This window comes from Micropterus salmoides, unplaced genomic scaffold (genome assembly GCF_014851395.1).
Source record: "Micropterus salmoides isolate LMB-PRFRI ecotype aquatic unplaced genomic scaffold, ASM1485139v1 Ms_hic_scaffold_8, whole genome shotgun sequence".
NCBI lineage: Eukaryota > Metazoa > Chordata > Actinopteri > Centrarchiformes > Centrarchidae > Micropterus > Micropterus salmoides.
Genome location: NW_024044570.1, coordinates 26,469,942 through 26,496,519, shown reverse-complemented (window position 1 = coordinate 26,496,519; position 26,578 = coordinate 26,469,942). Strand labels below are relative to the sequence as shown.

General features: G+C 40.9%; 1 protein-coding gene across 1 annotated transcript in view; it reads right to left on the bottom strand.

Annotated features, from left to right (window-relative positions):
- LOC119893830 (neural-cadherin-like) overlaps positions 1-26,578 on the bottom strand; it is a 59,207-nt gene that overhangs the window by 20,237 nt on the left and 12,392 nt on the right. The window contains exons 8-25 of the mRNA XM_038706186.1: positions 25,761-25,933; positions 24,168-24,336; positions 23,389-23,559; positions 22,783-22,955; positions 19,822-19,989; positions 17,824-18,073; positions 17,080-17,207; positions 16,507-16,693; positions 14,596-14,739; positions 12,844-13,127; positions 10,724-12,332; positions 9,883-9,976; positions 8,885-9,069; positions 7,734-7,963; positions 6,949-7,226; positions 4,686-4,900; positions 2,107-2,234; positions 1,802-1,929 (exon numbers count right to left, since the gene is read on the bottom strand). Coding sequence (XP_038562114.1) covers positions 1,802-1,929; positions 2,107-2,234; positions 4,686-4,900; positions 6,949-7,226; positions 7,734-7,963; positions 8,885-9,069; positions 9,883-9,976; positions 10,724-12,332; positions 12,844-13,127; positions 14,596-14,739; positions 16,507-16,693; positions 17,080-17,207; positions 17,824-18,073; positions 19,822-19,989; positions 22,783-22,955; positions 23,389-23,559; positions 24,168-24,336; positions 25,761-25,933 — 4,714 coding nt within the window. The remainder of the gene's footprint in view (positions 1-1,801; positions 1,930-2,106; positions 2,235-4,685; positions 4,901-6,948; positions 7,227-7,733; positions 7,964-8,884; positions 9,070-9,882; positions 9,977-10,723; positions 12,333-12,843; positions 13,128-14,595; positions 14,740-16,506; positions 16,694-17,079; positions 17,208-17,823; positions 18,074-19,821; positions 19,990-22,782; positions 22,956-23,388; positions 23,560-24,167; positions 24,337-25,760; positions 25,934-26,578) is intronic.

The following is a 26,578-nucleotide window of genomic DNA, read 5'->3' as shown; positions in this document are numbered from 1 at the left end:
CATCACTTGTACTGCTTCTTGACAACAAATATGACATCTTATTCTTGTTCCCTTAAATAAATGCATGATAAATTACTAAATCAATCAATTACTTTTGTCTGAAACGACCAAAACACAAGCTGATTCAGCACAGCAATGCGTTGCTATTTTCAAAACTGGCTGCACAAAGAAGATAAAACACAGGATGTTTTTCAGTGCAGCTATTTAACTAACAGTCCTTGTTTAAGGACATAATTATTTGTCTTACTTATTAAGTCAAAGCTCAAATACATCCATCACAGCAAATGGTTCTCAAAGGTTCCTAACATGTAGAAGTGAGTAAAATGGATGGCAATGGTAAAGCCCTTATGTACAGTACATTGTTTAACTTGATAAACTTATAGCTTAATTACACAACAAAACAATGAGCACAGTGGCAGGCTGAGCCCACGATGGGGGAAAATAAATTCAGTTGTGGCAAAGAAAAAGGGGCTATGTACAAACATAGATTAGTTGGCATTTTAACGATACTATCTGAGGATGTCGTCAACAGTTTCTTCCCTCCAGAGAGGGAAACTGAGAAATTGAATACTGAGCCTAAAACAGTCTGAGTCACTCTCTGATCTGATTTCAATAAATGATTCCATGCAGCTTGTACTCTTTTTACGTTGAACAAACACAACCTGTTTTCAGTTTTTTAAATATTACTTTGGGCATAAATAAGAAACCGATGAATCTCAAACTAGGTTTTGCTAATTGCTAATCACTTTGGAGCTGAAACAATTAATGAAGAATGTTCCACGTTCAAATTGAATAGTCTATTATGATAAGTGATTTAAGTCAATTATCAAGCAAAAATGGCAAACATTTTCCAGTTCAAGTGCCTTATTACTAGTGGACAGCCAAAACAAGTAATCTACAAAAACGCCACCTGGGCTCTAGGAACTTGTGAAAGGTCACTATTTTATGAACTAAACTATTAAACAGTTAAGCGCAGACTAATAGATGAATCTATAAGGAAAATAAGCATTACTTGCCACCCTAACTAACTCTAAAGGGCTTAATTTAAAATGGTTTTTCCCCCGTTTTATATTTTTGTTATACTCCCTCCTCAACTGTGAGGCTTCATCTAATCCTTCATGACCAAATCAGGACCCTACTGTGTGTGTGTGATACATTATGTACACCTTGTGTCGCAACACCAGAATTACAAACGTAATAAAATAAGTTCTGCATACCAGCATATAATAATAATCTTTTCTACCCTATCCACTGTACATGTCTGAACATTTTTAATACTTTATACAGTATATGCAATTTAATATAGACTTAATTTTTCACTTTTACCTCCTGCAAACTGCTGCCTTTGTAACTGCTACTGCTGCACTCTATAAAGGACTGTTTATCCCTGTGGGGACATGGGGCATTTAGACACTATCCCGATGGGCCTGCATCCTCTTAGTTTTAAAAACAGTGAAGAGAACAAAACCTCAGTAGATTAGTAATTTGCAAACCAAGGAAAACCCCAGAAGGATCTCTGGAGAATTTCTAAACCCTAACTGTTGGCTACTTCAACCATAAATACAAGGGTTCTTCAAAACAAACATGTAGCCACATGTATTTATATACATATATAATTAATGTATTTATAAACACAATATAATATTATTATACTATAATATAATATAAACACACTTTATTATTTATGATAATTTAGTACTGGGGGCCTAAGGTGCTTAATGGCCCCTTTCAGGATTCAGAAAAGCCGCTTTCTTGTACTATAGTGCTGGTCAGACTTGTTTCATTTAATTATTGATCTTACTTGTCCCTGTTGGGTGTGACCCCTCGGATTTCACAGGATGAGCGGTCCTCTGTCATTGCCCATGAGTCCACGCCTTCAGTCTCCATAATAATCGCACTGGAACATCGATCGAGAGTGAAGCGCACTTCCTTTAAATTAGGGGAGAGTGGAGAAAGGTCATCTCTGCTGCATATGTGGATGTGGTAGGCTACTGTAGGCAGACACTTTCTACAAAGTACAGCATATATTTTAATGTGACTTCTTTATACACTAGGAAAAAGAGAGAACTATATGTAAAGACGCTAGCATGAATGTACTTCTCTTACTTTACTGTTGCTCCTCACATCAAGTCGATGCCAGCGTCTGTCAGCCACCCCAACATTATTTGTTAACTGGAGGACCAGAGTCCCAGAACCATGGTTAACTTTCAGACTGGGTGTTCCGCCAATCAGTTCTGAGAAAAAGATAGTTGAGAATTACCACCAGCTACTCTAAGTAAATCATCATTATTATTATACCTGAATGAAAAGTTTTCAACTCAAAAAAGGCAACCCTTACAGATTTGTAGTACAGAAAAACAGCTTCACTTGCTTGAAAAAACAAAATGTACAGGGAAGGTCAAGAAGAACTGAGATGAAATGCAGTGCAAAAAACAGGCAAAATGCAAATTACCAGTTCCAACAGGAATGGAGAAAGAAAAACCCAAGGGACATATGAAAGCATCTCACCTCAAAACAAACAGACAGTATGAACCAAAAAAGAGAATGACAATACAATATACACAGATGTATTATAGTAGGGAATCTGAGTGGCACCATAAACAATGTGATGGAAAAAAGTTACACAGGGTTGTTCAATAACAAAATTAATTAAAGGGTCAGTTCACCCAAATCACTGTTCACCGCAAACTATGTGACTTATCTAGTAATAACGACCATGTTTCTGGAATCAGATGTTGCTGCACATCTCATTTTTAAATGATGCCCCACAAATTAAATTGAATTCACCTTTATTATAGCGGGGTGGAGGCAACTATTTGAAAGACAGATGCCTAAAAACCTGGGGGAAAAAACTAATCTATCTACATGGCTAAATACCAATTACCAGTGGTAAGTGAGAAAATATGTTGTTGTGTAATTGGGGGTGAATTAACCCTTTAAGTTAGCCACAGTGTAAAAGTACAATAACGGAGACAGAAAACATTAACTGGACACTGTATGTATGTATTTATTTATTTATAAGTTTGTGTGCAAGAGAGACTGGCCAAGTCAAGACAGCATGAGTATTTACTCACTGGTAGCGACAGTACAGCTAATTTAGAGGTGTTGCTATCACATTTTATAAATAATCATTTTTAATCTCCCCGATTTATAATATTTTCAACATCACTTTAACACTGATCTTTCTTTTTTAAATCTTTGTTGTCAAAATCAAATTTACTATTATCCTGTTCCAGTGACATCAGTAAGCAGCAGTGTTTTACAGCACTGTACAATGTATTACTTTAACTACATCTACTCAATCAAACAAGCAATAAATGTTTATTTAAAGGTGCAATGTGTAGGAATTGAGATTGCTCTCCACCTGTCGAATAGATACTAAAAATAGGGGACAGCATATCACATATCAGGTCATGTCTGCTGCTAAGTGCCATTAGCTAGCTAGCTCAGTTAGCCATGCAGCTAATTTAGCAGTCCTATAGAGAGCCAAAGGCCCATGGGAATTTATTTCGGGAAAAATATGTACGGTAGTCAACGGCGAGAGACAACTTATTTTTGATCCTGTTTGAACTGTGCCTTGAATTACACATATGATGTTTGTCAATTTAAAAGATAATTGTGTACGTCAAGAAAGTTACAGTAAAGTTACATGTTGTTTTGTGTGAAAACGGTTCAGTGAACTACATCTCTCATCTTGCAAAATATACGTCACGAACATGTTAACGTGGTAATGCTAGCTAACGTTCATTGCTTGGTTGCTGCTAGCTAGATAACTTAGCTATGTTCCACGCAGAAATATAGCTCACCTGATGTGTTTAATCTAACAACTCGTGGCCTTTTTATCACATCATATACAAGTTATTTGACGTTAGCTTCAGTAACGTTAGCTTCAGTCATCGAGAGAAAAAGTTACGGCGTCACATACGCGACTTTTGGGTTTGTGGCCTCTGTGGTCTTATACTTCAACAGTTTTACATCAAACTGCGACATTCTTGAGTTTTAAATGTATATTTTAAATTGACCATCTTCATATGTGTAATTCAGAGCACAGTTCAAACGGGATCAAAACATTAGTTGTCACTTGCCATTGACTACCGTACATATTTCTTCTGAAGTTAGGTACCATGGTGGTCCACCAGAAGGGGAGGGACTTATAGGCTCTCTATTAGCTGACGGCAGCCTGCCATTGAACATGGCCAACCAGTGCCTGGGATAGGGGTCACTATTGGACTATCGCCTCTTGAGGTACAAAGTGATACAACGAGACAGTACTTTATCAATGTCCTTCATCTGGAGGATTCATGTCAGCAAGAATAAACCCTGCTGACACATCCTTGAGTGAGACACTGAATGTCACACTCCAGCCACATAGTACTGTATGTCTAGAAGCTGAACCACTGCTCTGACGCTGAAGCAGGGGGTAAACAAAATGCACACAATGTATTATATATACATTAAACAGTAAAACTGGATTGCCTGTGTAGCACCGCATTAGGTACTTATTGTAAAACTTGGTAGAGTGAGTGCTCATATCCCTCAGCAGTATACTAATGAAGAAAATTTACCTCATATATCTGATTAGCTACCACCCAGTAATTAAACACAAAAATGAAGTTCCAAGTTTTAGTGCAATAACGGCCGCAGGGCCCTTGGCACACATCTAATTATCCAGACTCATTCTTTACCTATGGCCATGTAGTCCTCAACATCCCCAGGCAGCAGAGTCGCCAACGGGCCGGCATAAAGGAGCAATCCGTCGTCTTCCTCTGTCATAAACTCCAGTGAAAGATGGCTATCAAAGCATGGCCTTATGGGGGGAAACCAGGCATAGCCGTTGCCAAGGAAACTAAGTCTCGTCTGCTGACAGTCTGGCCCCTCAAGCTGTGGAGGGCAGTGGCACCTGTAGCACAGAGAAGGAAAAAACAGTGATGGAAATCAAGGCAAAACATGGGAAACGAAACAATCAGTGTCATTCGTGTTTTGTGCTCTGTGAAATCTTCACACTGTCCAATCTCTGGATCTGTGCGCAGTGACTTTTCTCATTCTGGCGGACGTGATAGTCTTGTTGATTCACACACGCAGGGGTTTGACTATGCTCCAACACACAGACTGTCAACAGCTAAGAAAGCACTTTCATCAATCAGTTGTTTGCATTAGCCACGAAGCCCCTAATATTCAATTCTACATTAAATCAATTAGCTATGAACACAATATTACTCCAGTCTATTCTTTATCTATCACAGCTGCCCGAGCTGAACCCTCTGGAGAGTGTTCCTGCTCGGCACATCACATCTCCTTTGTTAGGAGATAATTAATTCTATTTCTCTCACTTTTCTTTGCGCCGCACCATCACTAATTTCCTGGACTTTTTCTTACTTATCCTCACCCGTCCCCTTCTCATTCTTAAGGTATTACACACTTTAGTTGATAACTGTGCAATTGCTTCTTCTTGCACTTACCTACTTTGATTGGAACTTGAGTGTTAGGGATCACTGCTTTTGCAGAAACTGGAAATGAACTGTTTTCCGTTTCGCTCTTCAAAATGTTTGTGTATGAGATCGTAATGGTAAATACTAATAATCATACAAAAACACCACAAAGGAAGAGATACTTGCAGTGATAAAAAACCCATTCAATCACAGCGATGGCGAGGATGGGGGGGACCAGTTGATCTCATCCTGTCTCCTCCACTGCAGGCATGTGAGACAAGCTGGCTTTGCTGATAATGTCAAAGCCATCTATTTTCATACAGTGTCTGAGGAAGGCTGTGAGGCTGTTAGGGGCTGTTTCTCCCCATTGCTGTTTATTCTGCAGAGGGGCAACACATGTCAGGAATACTGATCCATACACAGCAAAAGGGACGGCTTAGGCAGAGTGTAGCCTTATGCATACATATGCACACGCACAGCACCTCACTCTTTCACTGCTCTTTCATGTGACTCATGAGAGCAATGCCAATCCAAATCAAGAAGTGGAGGGCATGTTTTTCTCTCTTCTGACTGACAATATCTGATCAGCTGCTGACTGAGGTTGCCTGTTAAGCTCCTTTGACAGAGGATAGAATAAAAAATTGGATTCTTTATGGTTGTACTGCATTCACTTGGGCGCACATACAGCACACATGGGGATATATTCTTCTCAAAGAACAGATGCTTCTTTCAGCAGTATGCAGATCAACTGCAGCAAAGATTACTTAAAAGATAAAAGTAATAAAAAAAAGTTCTGTACATCCTCTCTTTGAAGACAATGCTTGTGACAAGCTTGCATGTACACATAAATGCCATTAAATGAGATGTTGAAAAGTTGTGAGCATAGAGGGGGGTCAGAATTGTACTACACCCCCTGCCTCTTTAATCCCCTTGCCCTCTTATTTAATCTGGGCATTAGTGTGTGCATGGAATGGAAATTGTGCTGTTACATCCACAATTGACTCCCACAGAGACCTATACTACTATAATTTGAAGGCCTTTATATTTACTACAGACATTTGTCAATATTATGAATGAATATTTGTAGAGTAGTGGGCTAATGACCTTGATACAAAGGCTATGTTCATTATTCACTGATAAACTCCGCAAAGCACAGCGCGCCTGAATTTCAGAAATTCAATATAAGGCTATAAATCTAGAGATCTAATTCAATAATCTTGTCAAGATACACTCACACACATACATGTAGACTGGCAAATATACAAAAACCTGCTACTCTATATTCAGCTGACAACACAGCAGAGCAGCTCAAGCAAGTTAGGTCAAGTTGCAGGTGAAGGAGATTCTTCTCACAACGGGCACTATTAGTAATTCTGGGCTCATTTTTCAAGGTGTCACTCTTACAGTAAGTCTAACAAGAGAGAAGACAGCAAACTCATACAGTATTCCTGTTTCCTATCTTGAAGGAGCTTCTTCCATCTCCAAGTCTTCCCGAACAACTGCAGACATTGCCTCTCACCTGTATCCATTCTGGGTGTCAACGCAGGTTCCCCCATTAAGGCAGGGGTTACTGGGGTAGGAGGAGCAGGGTTGGTGGGTCATTTCCCTGGCAGCGCAGCCACATACAGCAGAGGACACCAATGTTACTGAGACCAGGGATATAGCACCTGCGTCTACTAGGGTGGGCGAGTCACTGATGCTTAACTGCGTGGAGCAGCCACCGGACGTCTTGCAGTCCATGCGCACACACTCATCTACCTGCACCTGGCTTACATTCACACCAAGCAGGGACTGCAACTGTGTAGAGACAGAAAAGGGAAGAAGGTGGAGATGAGAGAGACAAAAATGGGAATTACAATAATTGCCAGAGAAGATACGAGGATTTGTATCTCCAGTGTTGGTGGCGAGGGGTACACAGTGATAAACATCCGAAAAGGATACAAGACTTCACAAGCAATGTAAAAAAGGAAGATGAAGCCTAATCTACTTAAATGCTTTTAATATTCTATAACTGATTGTTTTTAAAGTAGCATTTAGTTAGGAGTAACAGAAGAATCAAAATGATGCACAGTCAAAATGTGGAAGAAAGACAAAAATATCGATTTTAAAAAAGAAAGGAGACTGAGAAGAAATGAATGGGAGAGACAAAGAGACATGACAGGGGCAGGCAGTAAACAGACAGAAAGTTTGTGTGAAAATAAAAGGGCAGATAAAAAGCTGTTATCTCCTCCCCTCAAGCTCCTAAGTGTATCACTTGATATATGAGCATTGATCTCTATCTATCAGACCCAATGGTTTATATACCTTCTTTTTATGTGCAGCGAGGATAGCGTGTAGTTTCTCTGGGCGCAGGTAGCCATTATCAGTTAGCACATAGAAATGGATGTCCACTGTTTTCTCCTTTCTGTCTGCTATGCTGAAAATGTTGATACTCCCCGGTCTGACGGACAGGGTTTCAGACAGGAAGTCCCAGAACGTCTCCAGCCGACTCTTCCCCTCGACGTGAGAGTCGATAAAATCTCTCGCTGTAATGCCTTCGGGAGACAAGGAGAGTGGGGGTGCATGCAATAAGAACTACTGACTCGTCAATGACAACTACAGAGTTGATCAAAGTCTAGTGAGTTCCCGATTCCATTAACACAAGAGGTAGCCTAACATCTCCCTCTATTGATCCACTTCCTCACTGAATCTTCCACATGGAGGATGACTTGTGATGCAGTCAAATCATTTATTTGGCTACTGAATTAAAGTTAGGGTCTTGAAGAACTAAAATAGAATGAAAATCAATTACATTTGTGGTGCCACCTTACAATAAGATCTGGAGAATGTGGGCAGTCATCTTTAATCTACAAAAATGATAATGACTTGGGAGTCAGAGACATCCATTAAAGCCTTCAACTATGTTCACCAAATGGCTTTTTAAATGTCAAGGACTTTCCCTGACACCTCCAAATTGACCTTTATAACTCTGATTTGCACTGAGAGACTGACAGAAAAATGAACATAAACTTCAGAGGGTTAAAACAGAAGGAAACTATTACCAAGCATCAAGCAGCGTGAATGGTTGCTTTACAATGCTTAGAAATGTTAAAGAATGCAAGTATAACAATTTCTTCTGACAGCCTATTATTTCAGCGTTAAATGGATTGACAACCTGATAATCATTCAATGAAAAGTGCCAATTTATTCATGCCTGTGGCAGATGCTGTCTCTTTCAACATCATCTTCAAATTTAACAACAACAGCGGCAACAAAGAGCAAGCTTTCCATTTTGTGGAGGATGACTGGGAGAGGGAATCCAATTGAAAAACTATTAGCCTCAATATTATCTTGACTTATGGTTTTGCAGTTGAATCACAGCAACACCCATCCACCCGCAGAGTGGCAGGCAGCCCATGATTCAAAATTAACAGTTATTATGTCACCAGGTGAGTCAGTGTTTCTGCAAACGTTACCGGTCAAATGCAGCGAGGCGGACGACCGGATGGCCTTTTCCTCCAGCTCCCTGACATGAACTCTGACCCCTGAGATCACATCGGGCCACACCCCATCAGAAACTCCGACCCTCAACCAGTAGCTGCCTGCGGGAGTGTTGTGTCGGATGTTCAGCACTCCTGAGCTTTGGTTCAGACTGAAGTACCTGAGAAAAGCAGAGGAGCTGTTAAGTAGGCGATGACGGCTTCAGCAGAGGATGAGAGAGAGAAAAAAAGAAAGACAATTGCCTTCTTTTGTTTCAGAGCTCTTGTTCAAAGGAAAAATACCTGACAGATGGCAGACAGACAAGTAGAGAATTGGTCAGCAGTACCTGGGTTTACTCCAGCAGGAAGTGAATGCAAATTCATAAAAAAAAAACCTCCATAGAAACAGAAAAAAAACCGCCAAGAAGAAGACAAAAAAGGCAAATACTTTGGCTCTAAAAGAGCTTGATAGTTGTCATGGTAACTGTCAGAATTTGTTATATGAATAAAACAAATATGCAATTGGTATTTCTAATCTGATCTTGAGGGTGTGAATACTACATAATTGTACAAGGTCTCTGATGGAGTCACACTGCTTGTATGGGCTGTTTCATCTTGGGAACATCTTACAGGTGGATCGAAATTGCTTAGTTTGTTTGAATCTGATTGCATTTTCCAGAATGGCAATCACTGTTGACGGCTATGATTAAAGTCCCTTTGGAAAGTGTTGCTTATATTAGAGGCCGGGGAATTGGATCTAAGATTAGGAGAAGTACCTGTTAGGCATGTTTCAGGCTGAGTGATATCACTGAAAGAGACCTTGTTTGAGAAATACAGCATCAACGCTGAGTCCACATCCTCTTTATTTTTCAAATTCTACACTGTTGGCAGTTCTTCTGGTACTATATTGCTTTAGCATTTGTACTTGTGCTGCACATTTGGAGATCAGCATGTTTTCATAAAAAAATTATATGCATTTAACAGAGAGCTCTTACTTGGCTGCGCTTGTCTCCAGAGTGTAGGTCTTGTTGTCCCAGTCATCGGGATCTGGGGCATACACCTTCCCCAGTGCCGCATTTGCCATCCTTCCTGTTCAAAGTACACACACACACACACACACACACACACACACACACACATTGATTCCGTCTGGACAAAATCTGCTGATGCCAACACTTATCTTTTCGTCCCTCTCTTCTCCTTATCTTGCATTCTTGTGTTCTGTTCTACTTATTATGCTCATAACTGTGGAGCCCCACTGCTGGCAATGAATAGGAGCTCAGTGCTCCACTTCAGAGAGCGTGGAGCTTAAGGAAGCAGGGCTATCTCAGTATGGATTATGTTATTATCGACCTGCAGTGCCAGAGTACTGCAGCTGGGTAAACAATGGCAGCCTGTATGAGTCACGGCATTCCTGTTTTCCACAATTACCAAAACTGCCATGTAGCTGAGTGTGTGATCAAAACACTAACAAGCCAAGATACCTAACTAATTTACCCATAGGGTAAAAACCTACCAAAAAGAATAAGAAAATGATTCTTATCAGAATGTGATGTTCAGATGAGCTTTAGGCATAGGGTTGGCAAGGGAAAAATGTGCTGAGGGCTTGAGAAAGGATTTGACAACGATATTAACATAACAAAACACTGTTAGAATGTAAAAGGAAGAGTGCAATTATGAATTCCAGACTACACCGAGCAGGTATGGGAGTGGAAACTTTTCCCTTCAGCTGTAGCCTAAGATTCCTCTCTTCACTCAAGCTCTGCCTGCAGTGAAAAGCTCTGTAGCAAAAGCAAGGGCCAAAGTGAATGAAATGAAGGGAAGCGAGCAACTCACCCTTGCGGCTATGCACATAGACATCTTTCTCTCCTGCCTGATGGGCGTTATCATTCTGGTCGCCAATGGTGATGGTGAGCGTGTTTGTGGCTGTCATTGGTGGATCGCCACTGTCAATCATAATCACCGGCAGGCGGAACTCGCTCTGCCTTTCCCTGTCGAATCTCCGCAGGGCAGTGAGTGTTGCAGTGCCGTTCCCGTGATCCTGTAAGTGGAAGTCCATAGAGTAAAATGATGGTAAGGAGAGAAAGAAAGGAGGCCCATGCTCTGGGGAGTCTCTGTCCACAACATGAAGCAGAGTTGAGCTGCGGTTGAGCCAGACCACTTGAGGTGCTGGACTGTTCTCCCACAGCACAGGAGCATAGACTGCCTCCAGATCTGGCCCGTTGTCATTTATGTCTAGCAGCGGCAAGTGGACCGTGACACTGCCAGTCAGCGTCGGGGTACCCCGGTCTGTCGCCATGACAACCAGCTCATAACCTGCCACTGTCTCCCTATCCAGCGGCCTTGCGACTGTAACCACACCAGCACGGCTGACTGTAAAATGTCCATATGGGTCAGACTGAGGGAGAACACTGTACAAAATGTCCCCATTCAGGCCTGAGTCAGAGTCAGTGGCCGTAACCTGAATGATGCTGGTTCCCACAGTTATGTCCTCAGGCAAAGGGGAGAGCAGGTGGGAGCTCGGGGCAAACACAGGGGCATTGTCATTCTCATCCTCCACTAGAACCAGACAGTGGATGAAGCTGGAGAAGTCAGAATCCTCCACCTTGACAGTAAGGTTAAACCGCTGCTCCCCTGGCTTTTCGAAGTCCAACTTCTTCTTCAGTTTCAGAGTGCCCATCTGCCCCAGTCTGTGGCTGACCACGTAGAATCTTTGCTCCGGGTCTCCTGCCACCACAGTGAAGGCAAGCTGTCCATACGTGCCAGCGTCAGGGTCCACAGCGCTCAACTCCAGAATAGGAGTATCTTCATTAGTGCTCTCAGGCAGACGAGCGCCACACCAGTCCTCTCTAAACTTTGGCACGTGGTCGTTGATGTCTGTTACCACTATAGTGATGGCAGCTGTACCTGTCATACCCCCACCGTCCCGGGCCTCTACTACCAGCCGATGGCTGTCAGCAAACTCCCGATCCAGACCCTCTGCTGCCACAGATATGGTGCCGGTGCTGGAATCAATAGCAAAAAGGTCTGCATTGTTTACGTTGTGCACATTCTCAGTAATCCGGTAGGTGAGGATTGAGTTCTGACCTACAGCTGCATCGTCAAGGTCTACCGCTGTCATTTCCATAACAAACGTTCCAGGAGGGGAGTTCTCTGCCACGCTACTGTGGCAATTATCAGGCGCACACGAGAAGGTGGGGGCATTGTCATTGATGTCCCACACGTTGATAATAACATCCGTAAAGCCAGTAAGGCCCTCGCCCTCTTCGTCTGTTGCCATGACAACAAAGCGCCAGACGGCACGCTCCTCTCGGTCCATGGTGCGCTGGGCATACATCTCCCCTGTGATGTCGTTGATCATGAAGTGTGACTCTGCCCCTTGGCCATGAATAGAATAGCGTATGGCTCCCTGGTCTGCATCTTTGTCTGGGTCAGTAGCAGTCACCTGCAGAGATAAAGACAAACTTCTGAAGAAAATGGATATTCATTCATCCAGTCAAACCCAAATTACAGCTTCCTCTTATCTCTTTTCAGCCGTCACCTGGGTCTTCTTTGCTTTTGGATTTTTCAGACAGCCCATTTAAATGTTTGCTCTTTTCCCTGACCACCTAAATTAAAGCAATGAGCTCTGATCAGGCATGTTTTTTGCATCTGGCCTCAGAGTGGGTCTGACAGCCTTCCGCTGAATTTCCCCACTCAAGATCCAACACTACTGTCTCTCTAAATTAGTGGAATGATAATTCTATAATGTTTCAAACTATGGTAGAATACGATCAATAAAAGACGTATAGTGGATGGTAACATATTGTTAGCAATACTGTGTGCTGCGGCACACTGTATTGGAGATGTTGATTGCAGAACAAGTGCCCTAAAGATAATTACCGGTCTAGGGAATACAGTTAGTACTGAAAAACACAGTGTAAAATCTATTATCAGCAATCATCTCAGCCTCTCACCTGTAGCACAAACACAGGTGACCCGTCAAGCTCCTCTGTGACTGATCCATAGTACTCATTCATTGAGAACACGGGAGCCTCGTCATTCTTATTAACCACGGTAACCACCAAGGCAGCGTAGTCTTCCCACTTCCCATCGGAGGCGAGGACCAGTAGCTTGTATCTCTTCTGCTGCTCATAGTCCAGTGGCTGTGCAATAAAGATCGTCCCCACCTCTGGCTCAATGTCAAAAACACCGCCTTTGTTGCCAGATGTAATCTGGTAGCGCAGCTTGGCATTGGCTCCTGCAATTACAAAATGCATGATTGGGAAAGTGAAATCACTGTCCTGATTCTGCAAATTACAATAAGGTTACTGAAATCTAAAGGTAAAGCATACATGTAGAATTTTAAGAAGGAACTAGACTTTACAGCAGGTTGCTGCAAGGATCATTATTCCCAAAATCTCTAATATTTCAGTGTTGTTCCTTGTCTTGCTTTAAGCGGAAGCACTATCATTCTAGCAACAACAGAACGGCGTAACCACAAGGGTAATACACCTCATTTCCTCCGAAACCTGAGTATTAGTAGGTTTTCATGTATCCCTTTCTTGTTTTGATTACTTAATTAAATGGAAACGTTGTACCTCATCTCCTCTGCTTTAATCAGATACTAATTAAAAAAGGAAGCAGAAAAAAGGGAACATGAGAGTGAAAAGCAGCATACAGTAAAGCACTTTGATAGGGAACGATTTTGAGGCCCGAGAAAGGGTGTGTGTGTGTGTGTGTGTGTGTGTCTGTGTGAATGGCGGGGTGGGGGGGTGGGGGGTTCTGAACTTCTCCACTGTGTCTCCATGGAGACCATCCAGTTGGTTTAACATTGGAATAGATTAGATAATCTCCTGGAATGAACAGTCTTCGCTTTCAATCATCCTGTTGGTTTAAAGTAGCTACAATCCCATGTAAATACATTAATCTGTACTATTAACACAAACCTAGCTTACAAAGTGCTCCGTGCCTCCCGCAGGGATCTGGCAGGCTTACAGCAGTCAAGCCCAGGGTGGGGTTTTTAAACAAGACAGATTGAACTTAGAGTCTCAGACGCAAGTGCAACAGTGTTGCAACATTAATGTTGGGGGTTGGTGTTATTCCATAGCTATTCATCATTAGTGCTGCAGTCCGGCCTAAGCTGCACCCCCGCTCACCATAAATACTTGATTAACAGACCTAAACATGCCTGATAAAGGGATCTTAGGCTACTGCTGTACAGAGGATGAGCAACTGCTTTATTGGTTAAATCCCGCCCACCTACTGTGTGGGAGCGTGTCACTCTTTTTGGAACATATGTGCTACAGTGCATTACCAAACACTCAAATGACTACTGCTAAATCTAGAACATCACATGATTTCAGCAGCATGATTTCCGCAGAGCTCAGGCCAGATTGGGATGGACTGCCTGCAGACTTTTTTGCAAGATGACCTGCAATGGGTCACTTATGCATACTGCTACCAATGCAGGTCATCTTGCAAAAAGGTGCCTACTTGGTGTACAACTCACTGACAGAAGGCCAAAATATTTCTGTTATTTAAAAAAAGAGAATCTGGGGAAAAATAAAGAAAGTGCAATCAGTAAACTTCTGTGAAGTTTCCAAGTGCCTCACAAAAACTTTTTTATTGGTTCTGCTTGGCTAGCTTCTTTAACCTTTATTTTGTGGGAAGTGGCATCAGTAAAATCTCCTTGGGACCTTCTCAGTCTGCTGCCTCATCAAGCATACCTTCATCCTCGTCATTAGCACTAACAGTGACAACAGCCAGGCCCACATCTGCATTCTCGTCAACACCGACTTCATACAGGCGCTGAGCAAAGACTGGTTTGTTGTCGTTGACGTCGCTGATGAAAACCCTCACATATGCTGTGTCTGCAAAAATGACAGAATGGCAGGAGATTAAACGACATAGCACACAAACACAGAGACACGCTGTCTGGGTGTATTCTCCCTCCATCTGTTTATTGATTCAACTATTTATTGTCACTGTTTAGTGGGGAAGAGGCACTTAACCCGACTCAATGTGCCTCATTGACATGGAAATAAGAAAAAAACATAATTTACAAAGATGTGCTGTAAATTACATAAATTATTCATTTTTATTTAAGAGTTTATTGTCTAAACAGAGGTAACTGTTTTCAACAGAAAGAATAACTGTAATGGGGCTAAACCTCTTCAACAAGCTGCTTTATTGCAGAGAGTAGATAAAGAACCTCTCAACTGGGAAGGTTAAATATTTATAAGATGACAAGCGTTTGTGTCTTATCGGTGCCCTCCTCATTTTGTTTATTTCTTTACTTAGAAAGAGTAAATTATCTGTTCACAGAACATATGGGCGACGTGTTAATTTGGAGCTGCTGCAGCAAGAGATGATATTGGTGAAAGGTGGTTCTATTTTCACGGCTTGTTTTTACATTTCCCTCCTCCCCTTGGTGTATCCCAGTGGTGACGCAGCGAGACAGGTAATGTTTGCAGAGGAGTTGAGCCCTTCAGGATGAGGGAGATTTGTAGCACAAGACACGGCTAACGCTCATTGTAAATGCTAAGCAACCCTGGCAACTCCAGAGAGAAGGCGTTCCTGCTCCAAAACATCACCCTTTACCACTAATTCCTCCTTCACAAACATTTGCAAAAGACCCACTTCGGAATAAAAATGTCATATTACATCACTCTAGACTGAGGTTTTTATGTGTCAAAATGTCACGATGAGAACATGGTAAACAAGACAGGCCGTTGTGGTTAAATATTGAACATCCAAAATTAAAGAGAGGAAAAAGAAACGGGGTAGTAACAAAAAAAAGACAGTTTCAAGAAATCTCTGAGCTATTTTAACATGGAAGAAAGTGAGGCTGTCTGGTCATGGCAGTGGAATAAATCAAATTCAGATTAATTTTTCAAAGTCAATCCCAACGTGTAAATGAATGTATTGTCATGCAAGTGCAGTCGTTTAAAACACAGCACACAGACACAACACACTCCTCGTAGATGAGTTTTCCGTATTACCCTGTGGGCTTATAGGGAAAGAACGGTGCTGCTTTCTATGAATAGGACGTTGCACCAGGCCAGAGGTCACTTCAAAGTCAACTCTGCTAACTCATATAGTTTCTTAGAATGTAACAACAACGAAAAAATACAATGTGTATGACTAAAAAGGATAGGCATGCACTAAATGTGAATGAACTGTCACTAAGTTTTTGGGAAATATGCTTATTTACTTTCTTGATTGGGATTGATAACCCTCTCATATCTGTAAGGTAAATACTGTATGAAGCTATTGCCAGCAGGCCGTTAGCTTAGCTAGCATAGAAACTGAAAAAAGGGGTAATGTTAAGCAGCTGGCTGGCACTGTCCAAATGTTACACAATCTGCCTACAATCACCTCTAAAGCTCACTGATCAAAACAAACATCTTGTTTGTCAAATTGGTCTTTGTGCTAAAGTTACCATTCATACTTACCGTTAACATGAGTGGTCTCAATCTTCTCATATATCTTGGCAATGAAAACAAATGAGCATATTTCCTAAAATGTCTATCTAGTCTTTTAACGACATAGAGCAAAGTATAAATTCAGTTCAATTCAGAGTCTTATGCTAGATGAAAAATGTCTGATGTCATATTAAAATCCTCATAATTTCTAACCTGAGTTGGGCTGCTTGTTCTTGCCAGGTCGCGCTGACTCCTGGCCATCTTCTGACTGAACTTCCAGCAAATAGGAGCTGCGAGCCTCACGATCAAACACAGCCTCGGTGTAGATGATCCCGAGTTTTGGATCTATGCGGAACAGATGGTGGTCGCCACTGCTGTCACTCAGCAGAGAGTAAGTGATCTGTGGAGCAGAGGGAATTTGAAAATTAAGTTACCGTATTCTTTTGAGCACTAACCTGCAGAAAAAGCAAAAATTAAAAGCTTTGTAGCTGAAAATGTCAGGAGGTCTCTATCATATTTCCAGAGTCTGTCTTCTCATTATGGGAAAAATCAGGTTGTTACACCACCCTACTGTCACAGCCAGTCACACAGCTGCGATATCACAGTTCCCAACATCACCTTGACAACACCTGTACAAAAGCTTCACACGAGAGGGATTGTGGCGTGATGTTTAAAATGCTTCTTCTAGCATAACACAGATGGTTGGACAAGGGGAAAAAAAGTTTATTGATGTTAATGAAAGTCTCTTCTTTTTTTTTGTTTTTGTACAAATAGATAACCACAAACCTCTCCATTAAGGCCCAGGTCTTTGTCATGTGCAGATACTTGGAGAACCAAAGTCCCTATCTGGGCTCCTTCTGTTACTGAGGCCTCGTAGATGGAGGACGTGAAAAACGGCACGTTGTCATTGACATCTTAGGAGAGAAGAGAGATTTAGTAGCAAATTGACCATATGTTCATTTCTAGATAGTAATTAGGTAATACATTCTGCCTCACAAAAGCTTTAGCCTCTGTAACTGTGCACATGAAAGACTTTCTGAAGAAAAACACTTGAGTACAGCACTGTTTACTGTAACTGCTCACTTGAACTTTCTGGATGTTGTATTTCTCTACCTGAACAATCAACATTATACTTAAAGGCTAAGGGACAATCAAATGATCAACTGATCCTTTAGCCGAGGGCAATATGTTTGTCAAACCCCAGATAAATAAGTTGATTTTGTGTTTGACATATATTGCAAAAACAAAATGTCAGGTATAAACATCAAATAAATACACCTGACAATAAAGTAAGATATGTGTATAATTTGACATCTTGCAAATGATACTTGTTTTATCTTCTGAACTAATTATACTGACATTATATGACATGACATAATATGACAATTCATTTTATTACCCGGCAGTTAATTATCACCCACTAGAGTTAATTATATGCTTTATGTAAATATAATAGAACAGAAAATGACATCTTAACAGTTGACATTAATAAGAATTCATACATTTAAAGTGTGAATAGTACAATCACACCTGTAATATTAATATATACTGTAGTGAAAGCTGCAAGAGGCACAGCAGCCACGTTCTGTGCTCGAACCCGGAGAGAGAAAAATGGTGTGGTCTCATAGTCCAGCGGCTCGGACACCAGAATGGATGCAGAGCCATCCTCGCGGTTAGGGGAGAGGTAGAAACGAACTGGCATGTTGGTTTCGGGAACCATCCCATCTTCCAAGTTATAAGTCACCCTTGGGTCACCCAGTTGAGAGGTCGCCTTGATTGTCTGAATAGGATGAGAAGTTGGATCACGATTTTGCTTGGATGAAAGCTGTAGGTCTCAGATTATGTTAAAGTTAGGGGGGAAAAGCAGAAATCTGCTCTGCAGTTTCAGCCCATGTGGCTGAGTCACATCCCAGTCACCTCTCTTGCTTTAAAGGAGAAGTTCAACATTTTGGGAAGCTTATTCACTTTCTAGTGAAGAGAAGATCGATACCTCTTCTTCAGATGACACGAAATGGTTAGCTTAGCTTAGCATAAAGCCATGTTTCCCAAACTTATGGTTGGGACCCAAAATGGGTTGTAAGGCCATTTTTATTGGGTTGCCAATTGGCAAAGTTTTCCATTTTTATGCTAGCTTTGCTAATCACCTCTTCATCTCTTCAGCTCTAGCTTCATACTTAATACTACAACTAAAACTACTACTCAAACTACTTTGATCTGCTAACCCACCAAAAAGAAAGTTATTATACGGAGCATAAAGGAATAGTTTTACATTTTGGGAAATGTGCTTATTCACTTTCTTGCCCAGAGTTTCATGATACCACACTTAAGGTCTGTGTGACTAAGTATGGAGCTACAGCTGGGAGGTGACAAGCTTAGCTAAGTATAAAGACTGGAAACAGGGGGGCAGTCTGGAAAAACAAACAAGATACACTGTGTTAACCAATGAGGTCTAGAACTGCTGGTTGGCATATTTTTAAACCTTGTACAGAGTCAGGATAGCTGTTTTTGCCCGATTCCAGTCTTTATGTTGGGCTAAGCTAAATGGCTGCTGGCTGTAACTCCATAATTAGCGATCAGATTTAGAGTGGTATGTATCAATCTTCTCATCTAAGTCTTGCCAAGACAGCAAGTGGATTTCCTAAAATGTCTAACAATTAAAGTGGTCGTATTATGCTCATTTTCCGGTTCATAATTTTATTTAGGGGTTGTACCAGACTAGGTTTACATGGTTTAATTCAATCAAAATAGTGCACATTGCTGTAGAACTTTTTTTCACCCTGTGTGTTGAACACTTTTAGATACAGAGCGAAGCATCCACTTGTATTTCATCTTTGTTGGGAGTTGCACATGCTCATTGTTTTCTGTGGGAGATGATAACTTCTTTTGGGGTGGACTTTGGGCTTTTTCACATTGCAAAGCTATTAAATGCACCAAAAACATATATAACACAATAAAGGAAGGGTTCTCTTTAAGGTAGGTCAGGTAATATTTGTTCACATGTGACAGGCTACATTAGGTTAGTTGAAGCACAGGTTATGTCAAATTTTGATTACATTTATTGTGATGATTGATTATCTGTGTAAGAGTTGGAGGAGAGTCAAACCTGTTGTCGGAGTCCTGAAATAAACGCTTATCTCAAAGTGAAATCCCTTGTGAAGACCTTGGGAAAAAAGGGATTTTTTGTGCTATCCAGATTGACAGCTATATACTTTTCACTTCAAAGGAGACATTTTCAATGGATTTAATTAGACTGGAGTCATGAAACCTGCTTAGCACATGCGATCCAAAGTCAGCTTTCTCCTACAGCATCAAACTAAAACACGTTTACAGATTTTCCAGCGCACTGACAAGCTTTCAAAGGTGTATTTTGAGCACAAAGAGAACAACGCTCAGACAGTGCACTAATCCAGGGGAGTAAGCAAACAAACACTCAATTACAGCAACTCAAAATGGCAAGAGAAACCAGCTTAACAACATATGTCCTAATATACACAGTGTACCTGCAATCAAAGTTACATGCACACATACCACTATGGGTGTGTCTCTGGCTGTGTTTTCAGGGATGACAACATTGTAGCTGTCCTTCTCCCACTGTGGAGGCTGGTTCTTCACATTGGTGATGGTGACTGCCAGCTCCACAGAAGTGCTTTGGTTTCCCCCATCAGTCGCTATGATATCCCGCGTGATATAGGTTCTCTGCAGTCAACAGTAACAGTTCAGTCAGTGAAATTATCACCACGGTCTTTAGAGCTGAAACAATTAGTTGATTAACACATAGTCTAATATAATAACTGATAATGAAAAAGCAACTATTTGACGATAGATTGATTGTTTAATTAATTCATAAAACATTAAAAACAACATGTGACAACATACTAGATTTGTAAAATATACAGTATATTTAAACAACTGATGTGTTATAGAAATGGTAATAAAGTGAACCAGTAGCTCTTAAATCATCTCGCTATAATCTGAGTAACATGGCTGTGTCACCAGCTTGCTCTGCGGCAGTGGGCCGGTGGAAACTGGCCATTAACAGCAGACAGCAGCACAAACCAATAATGTGTCGAGCTGTGTGTTTAAATAGACCTCTCTGTTATGTGAATAGGTGTGTAGCTCGTGATCAGCTGATTGGCAGTAATGACTCCAAGTTCCTGCCTGAACCTAAACTAGTTGTTCAGGCAGGAAATGATTTAATTAGGTTAAGAACAACAGAGGCAGCAGTATGAGCCTTACAAACCTTTATTGAGCTATAATTCAGGTTGCAAAAAAGCTCTTCTTTTTATTGTGCTATAATTGAACTGCTAGGAAATAAGAGGGTACATTTGACGGAGAAACTTCATTTATGTTGACACTGCAGCGAAAGCTGAAATTTGGTCATTACAGCATTTGATCCTGTTTATCTAAATTAGACAATGTGTAACATCAACATTACATTCACACCAGAGTGGAAAAAGTGCCTCTTTTTGCCCACACATGGTACTTTTATTTAATTCTAACCACTCACAGTAAAAGATAATGCAAGTCACAGTTATACCACTTTGTTAATGAAAAATGGCTCAAATAAGAATTCAATTGTTAACGTTTCAACCATCAGCTGCATTATTCTATCAATGCAAATCATGCCCTAGCGACTCTATTATTGTGCTGCAGTAGCCAGATAAAAAAAGAAATCTCACTTAACTTCAGAATTACATTTTCTCTTCCTGGGACAATCCAATTAATATTTGTGAAGAAGCACAACTCTTCCAAAGCTTGACACCAAAGAACAAAGATTGCAATCTGTGATGTCCACTGTGGACCCAGCAGCTGCTGCTTTTACAAAAAATGAATGACTGACTGACTTTGTGGTAATGTCCAACCAAGGCTTAAAATTAAATCTGCAGTAATCCAGTAATCAGAAAATATCCATTAAATATTCTGTGATATAGTCACAGCAACCATCTTGTCCACCTTATGTTTCTGCAGAGCTGGACTGTACAATATGTTGAGACTGCATGAGGCCGATTCTGGCTGTATCTCATCTTTGGACATACGAATAACGGCTGTTGTTCAATGGCCTATCTCCTTCAGATTCCACCGAAAGGCTGCTAATCAATAGGGAACTGAGCTGCACACTTTACTGTGAAATGTGGTGTCAAAATTTAGCACCTGTTCACTGTAGTCAGAAACTGTGATGAGAAAATCAAAATGGAACATGGAATGGAATATCTAAGACCAGCTGAGACATTCAACATTTAATGGAGTGCTTTTATAATCTTAGTTACAGCACAGAGATTGTGAGATGATTCAAATAGTTTCTAAAACCACTCTGAAATATGCAACAGCTTTGTTCAGAGAGGCTTTGGGCTCGACACTTTTCAATGCATGAAGTCAGTGGCAAAAATTGCCAGAGACTTCTAACACCGGTGTGGTAAAAAGTGTGCTAAATAATAAATGTCTCTATAGTGCTATAGCAAGTTTCTAGCCAAAGAACAACTCTTACTTTTCAATAAATTAAAGAAGGAAGAAGAGCACTGATAGGCTACAGAAATGGACAGAGTCTACAACACCTCTATTCAGAAACATTTTAAAAAATCGTTACATCACTGACAGTAAATCACTTAAAGTACATACATTAGTTTTAGGTCAATCTTTATGGCTAATTTTCAACATCATCGTGGATATAACTGAAATAATTCACATTGTGAAAAGAACAGGTTAATTTATCTTAAAGAAAGTCATCTTTGTGGAAATTTTCCCAAGCAAATGGCTTGTCGTTTTAGTTTTTGAGAAGGTGCCCTGAACTGATTTAACCATGCCTTGCAAATTAAATCACATGCATAGTCTTCCAGCCTCCAAATTGTTTCTGTTAATAGCCTCAAAATGCTGTCAGCCTCCTTATCAAAGTCTCAGATGATGAATCAAAACTAGAAAGCCTTGAATCCATTACATCAAAGCCGGAGTATTTAAGACAGACAAAGAGTCTTGGTTTGTGATAATTAGCTTGGTAAAAACCTGTGCCATTCATGTACAAACAGTCAGTCTTTTTTTTTGACAGATACTGCGGGTTAGAGGATTTTAATGTACGTTTAAAATGATAGTCCTTAGTAACCGTGCAATAAACCAAACTGTAATCAAATATAACCACAGGAATCCCAAGCTGTTAAAATCTATTTTTAATAATTTGTTTAGCCTGAATTAGTCTCCCGCCATCGTCTTTCTCTGTGGTCTTTCCACATACAGCACCTCTGGGAGTGCACATACCCCAGATTGGGAGTAGCAGAAAGAAGCACTTTGAGGTGGCTTATTCATTAACTTTGTTGACACAGACCCACAGGCCACCGTGTGATACAGACTGTGTGTGTGTGTGTGTGTGTGTGTGTGGGGTGTGTGTGTGTGTGTGTGTGTGTGTGTGTGTGTGTGTGTGTGTGTGTTTCTTTTTATATACAGTCTATGGTGTGTGTGTGTGCTGAAAGACAGATAGGCTGCTAAAAACTGCTGACTGACCTGTGATATTGGCTGGTTGACGTAGACCCATCCAGTGACAGGGTTGACCCGCAGGTACTCTGGCTGCTCCAGGGACATGGAGTAAGTGATAGCTGCATTAGTGCCAAAGTCATCATCATGAGCTGCCACGCGAAGGAAACTGGTACCGACCAAAGTGTCTTCTCTGAGGAAGTCTGCAGAGGACAGAAATGATGTATGTGCATCAAAGAGCAGGCATTTATGAGACTGAGGGCAAAGCATGGTAAAGCTCAAGCATGAGGGACACTGGTTATTATGCAAAAATTATTTAGGCTATTAAAATGGTATTTTTTGTCTATTTCTAATATTCACACAGATAACCACTTCATTAAGCAGGGTATGAATAAATACATTTATTTATTTATAAATAACAACATAAAACCCAATCTAGGGGCATATTTATTGCATTCACGCTCTAAAACATCCTCAATTATATTAAATTACTAAATTAAAGTAAAAAAGAAGCTTGTACCAGTCACCCTCTTTACCTGTGTGTGTGTTAAATGGTCCTCGTTATGCTCCTGATTTAACAATACTAATTGTTGTATTACAGTTGTACCAGCATGTATAATGTTATCCAACACTCACATTCATAGCGCAGATTCTCAAACTTGGGGCTATTATCATTCTGGTCCAGTATTTGGATGGTGAGTTGACAGATGCCAATGAGCGGCTCCTCCGCCCAATCAGTGGCCGTTACTGTAATTGAATACTCTCTCTGCCGTTCCCTGTCAAACCGCCTGGCTGTTGCAATGACTCCTGCAGATACAGAACAAAAAACCGCCCCCCGCCAAACATACACACATGAATGCACATATATCCATCCATTCAGCTATTCCCCAATTTATCCAAGTATGCACGTATTCATGCACCCATCAATCCATCTAACCATCCACCCATTAATCAAGAAAACAAGTAAACAATTATACTTTTTTTAGGGGTAAGTCGAGCATTCCTTTCAAGTGTAGTGACTTTGTTATTAAATCTTAAGATGAAGAAAATTGAACAGAAGCCTTAAAGAAAATGACTGACAGAATAACATGTTGACTCCACGTGTTAGGACTTCAGAGCAGCTTCTCTATTTGTCTCTCCCTTCATTACCTAGAATCTTTTTTATATACTGAAGAGTCCAAGCTTGACCTTATCAAATTAAATCGTGATTCACAGACTGGTTTTGGCATTTTACGTGTATTCTTGAGAGTAGTAATTTGAATTATGTGAACATTTCCTCTCCTCTCAGATCACAGTTGAATTTGAATGACCATTAGAGATGTCAATTACCATTAAATTTTAGCACTGTCTATCTACTATAAACTCTCTGTCTAATTGAGACCTATTTTAGCCCAAACAGTCCGTGACTGCTCTACCTGTGTCTGGATGAATTCTGAAGGCAGGCATGGCGCTGTCTCTGTGCATTAGGCCATATTTGACTTTTCCATTTGCTCCCTCATCTGCATCCACAGCATGCACTTGCAACACAAAAGTCCCTGTTGGCTGGTTCTCCAGCACTGAAGCCTGCTCACGATATTGCTGGCACTGAGATAGAGATAGGGAGGGGGAGAGAAAGACGGAGAGAAAGACAACAAACAATAAACAATTCTCATATATGAGACTATGCTGTCAGAAAATGTTACATTATTGAGGATACACTGATCAAAGAAAATGTATAAGGTCACTACGAACACGCAAGGAGGTACTGTACTTTATAGAAGTTACAGATACAGCAGCCCACGTCTATGAAATGAGCTGATTTCTTTTGAAGAGCAGTGAACAGCTTTGTGTTAGCCAGGAATTCAATCCATTCCCCCTAATGAACATATGCCCCACATAAAGTGCTGCTCTCTGGAGTCTTTCTTTTATGTAATCAGATACAAATGCTAACTACTCTTTAAACAGAATGACCATGAGAAAAGAAAAACAATAGGCAATGAGGAGCAAGAGCGAAAACAGTGGGAGGGAGATGGATCAAAGGATGTGAGCCAGCGATAGAAGGAACAATAATGTAAGGGTTTGTTGGACATGATGACACAGACAGTGTGGCCTGCAGGTAGCTGTTCATAAAAAATCACATAATATCAAACATAAGGTCATGCCAGCCCAGATGGGTCTGAGGCGTAACTTGATATTTAAACACATCAAGTTGCCAAGACTTCCAGCCTACCCCAAAGACCTCAGGAGCTCCAACTCCACATGAGTATGTCTTCTGCTGAAGTTCAAGTCATTCCTAATTAAGGAGGAAGTTAATTAAACAGGTATAGTATATTGTGATGATATTGCACTTTTTTTCACAAATTAATTGAAATCCCAATGGAGCGCCTAAAGATAGAGTGGGTGTGCAGGCTAATCAGAACTCCTGGGAAAACAGAGCGGAGAGAGACGGAGGCCAGGGAAATGAGAATGCCAGGGCAAGAAATGAGAGCTGAAGAGAGGGATGAGGAGAGGGAGGAAGGAGTGATAGACAGAGGAATAACTGAGTGAACTGAGAGGATCGACAGGCAGATGAGAGAAAAAATTCAACAATACTGTATAAGCACAGTCTTTGAAGGGTTCAGGTTGGCAGCGACAACAACAAACAAAACAATACTTCAAAGGAATAGTTAGACATTTCAGCAAATGCAATTATTTGCTTTCATGCTGAGAGTTAGATGGAAGGATTGATACCGCTCCCATATCTGTATAGTAAATATGAAGGTGGGGCCAGCAGCTGGTTAGCTTAGCTTAGCATATTGAGCCTGGCTCTTGTCTATAGGTAACTTATCCACTAGCAAGCTGTTTCCTCCTTTTTCCAGTCTTTATGCTAAGCTAAGCTTCCCATAAAACCCACTGAAATTGCATTAAAAGGAAATTCTGGCTTTTTTCAACCTGGTTCCCATTCTCATTACTGTGGCCATTCTGATTAATGGCTCTTGCTAACTTTGCACTCACCAGTTGTGTCTTAGAATAAGGGAAATGATCCTCACCGCCTCAAATATAGGTTTGTTGTTGTTTACATCATCGACTCCAACGATGACACGTGCAGTAGAGAAGAGAGGGTGCGGCCCGCCGGATGCATTGTCATCTGTGGCCGTTACATTCAGGACATATTCCAGGCCTTGAAGCTTGGGCAGGGGAGTGGAGCGGAGTCGAATCAACCCTACAAAGACCACAGACCCCTTCTATTACACGTTGTAAAACATGGTCTCTCCTAACACACTTACAACATCCATTCCATTAGTCATTAAGCAGGATGTTATTGCCACTGTGGCCTTACATGGTAAGGGAAGTGCTATCAATAAAATTACACCAGAAAATGCATACTGCGTGTTGTTGTTCTTGAAATCTTGAGTGAGATAGCCAGCGGTAGAAATTCACTTCAGAAACCCACAGAAAGGTAAAAATGTGATATGCAGACTAAATCCAAAAAACAATTTCACAGTGGTGATTTTGTCACATTTCTAATCTAATAACTGAATGCTCTCCTCTAAAGAAGCCCATCCAGCTCAAGCACTTGAGCAAAAACATAAAGTAGTAAGTGACTCGGGTTAGAAGTTAACCATGCTCAGCATATGCCTATTAGCTGTTCCTTTCTCCCCCTTTGTCTGATTTCATGTAACAGTCAAGATAAAAGGTGGGATAAAAGGATGCAGCATCTGAGTCAACATCTTTCTCGTCAACAGTAATATAAAAACATCAGAGGTTGCAGGACGAACAAGCAGCCTCTGATGTGGGGGAATCTCATTGAAGTGAGAGCATCGGGAGGTTTTTTATTCTCTTGTTGTGTTTCTATTCATCTCTTTCA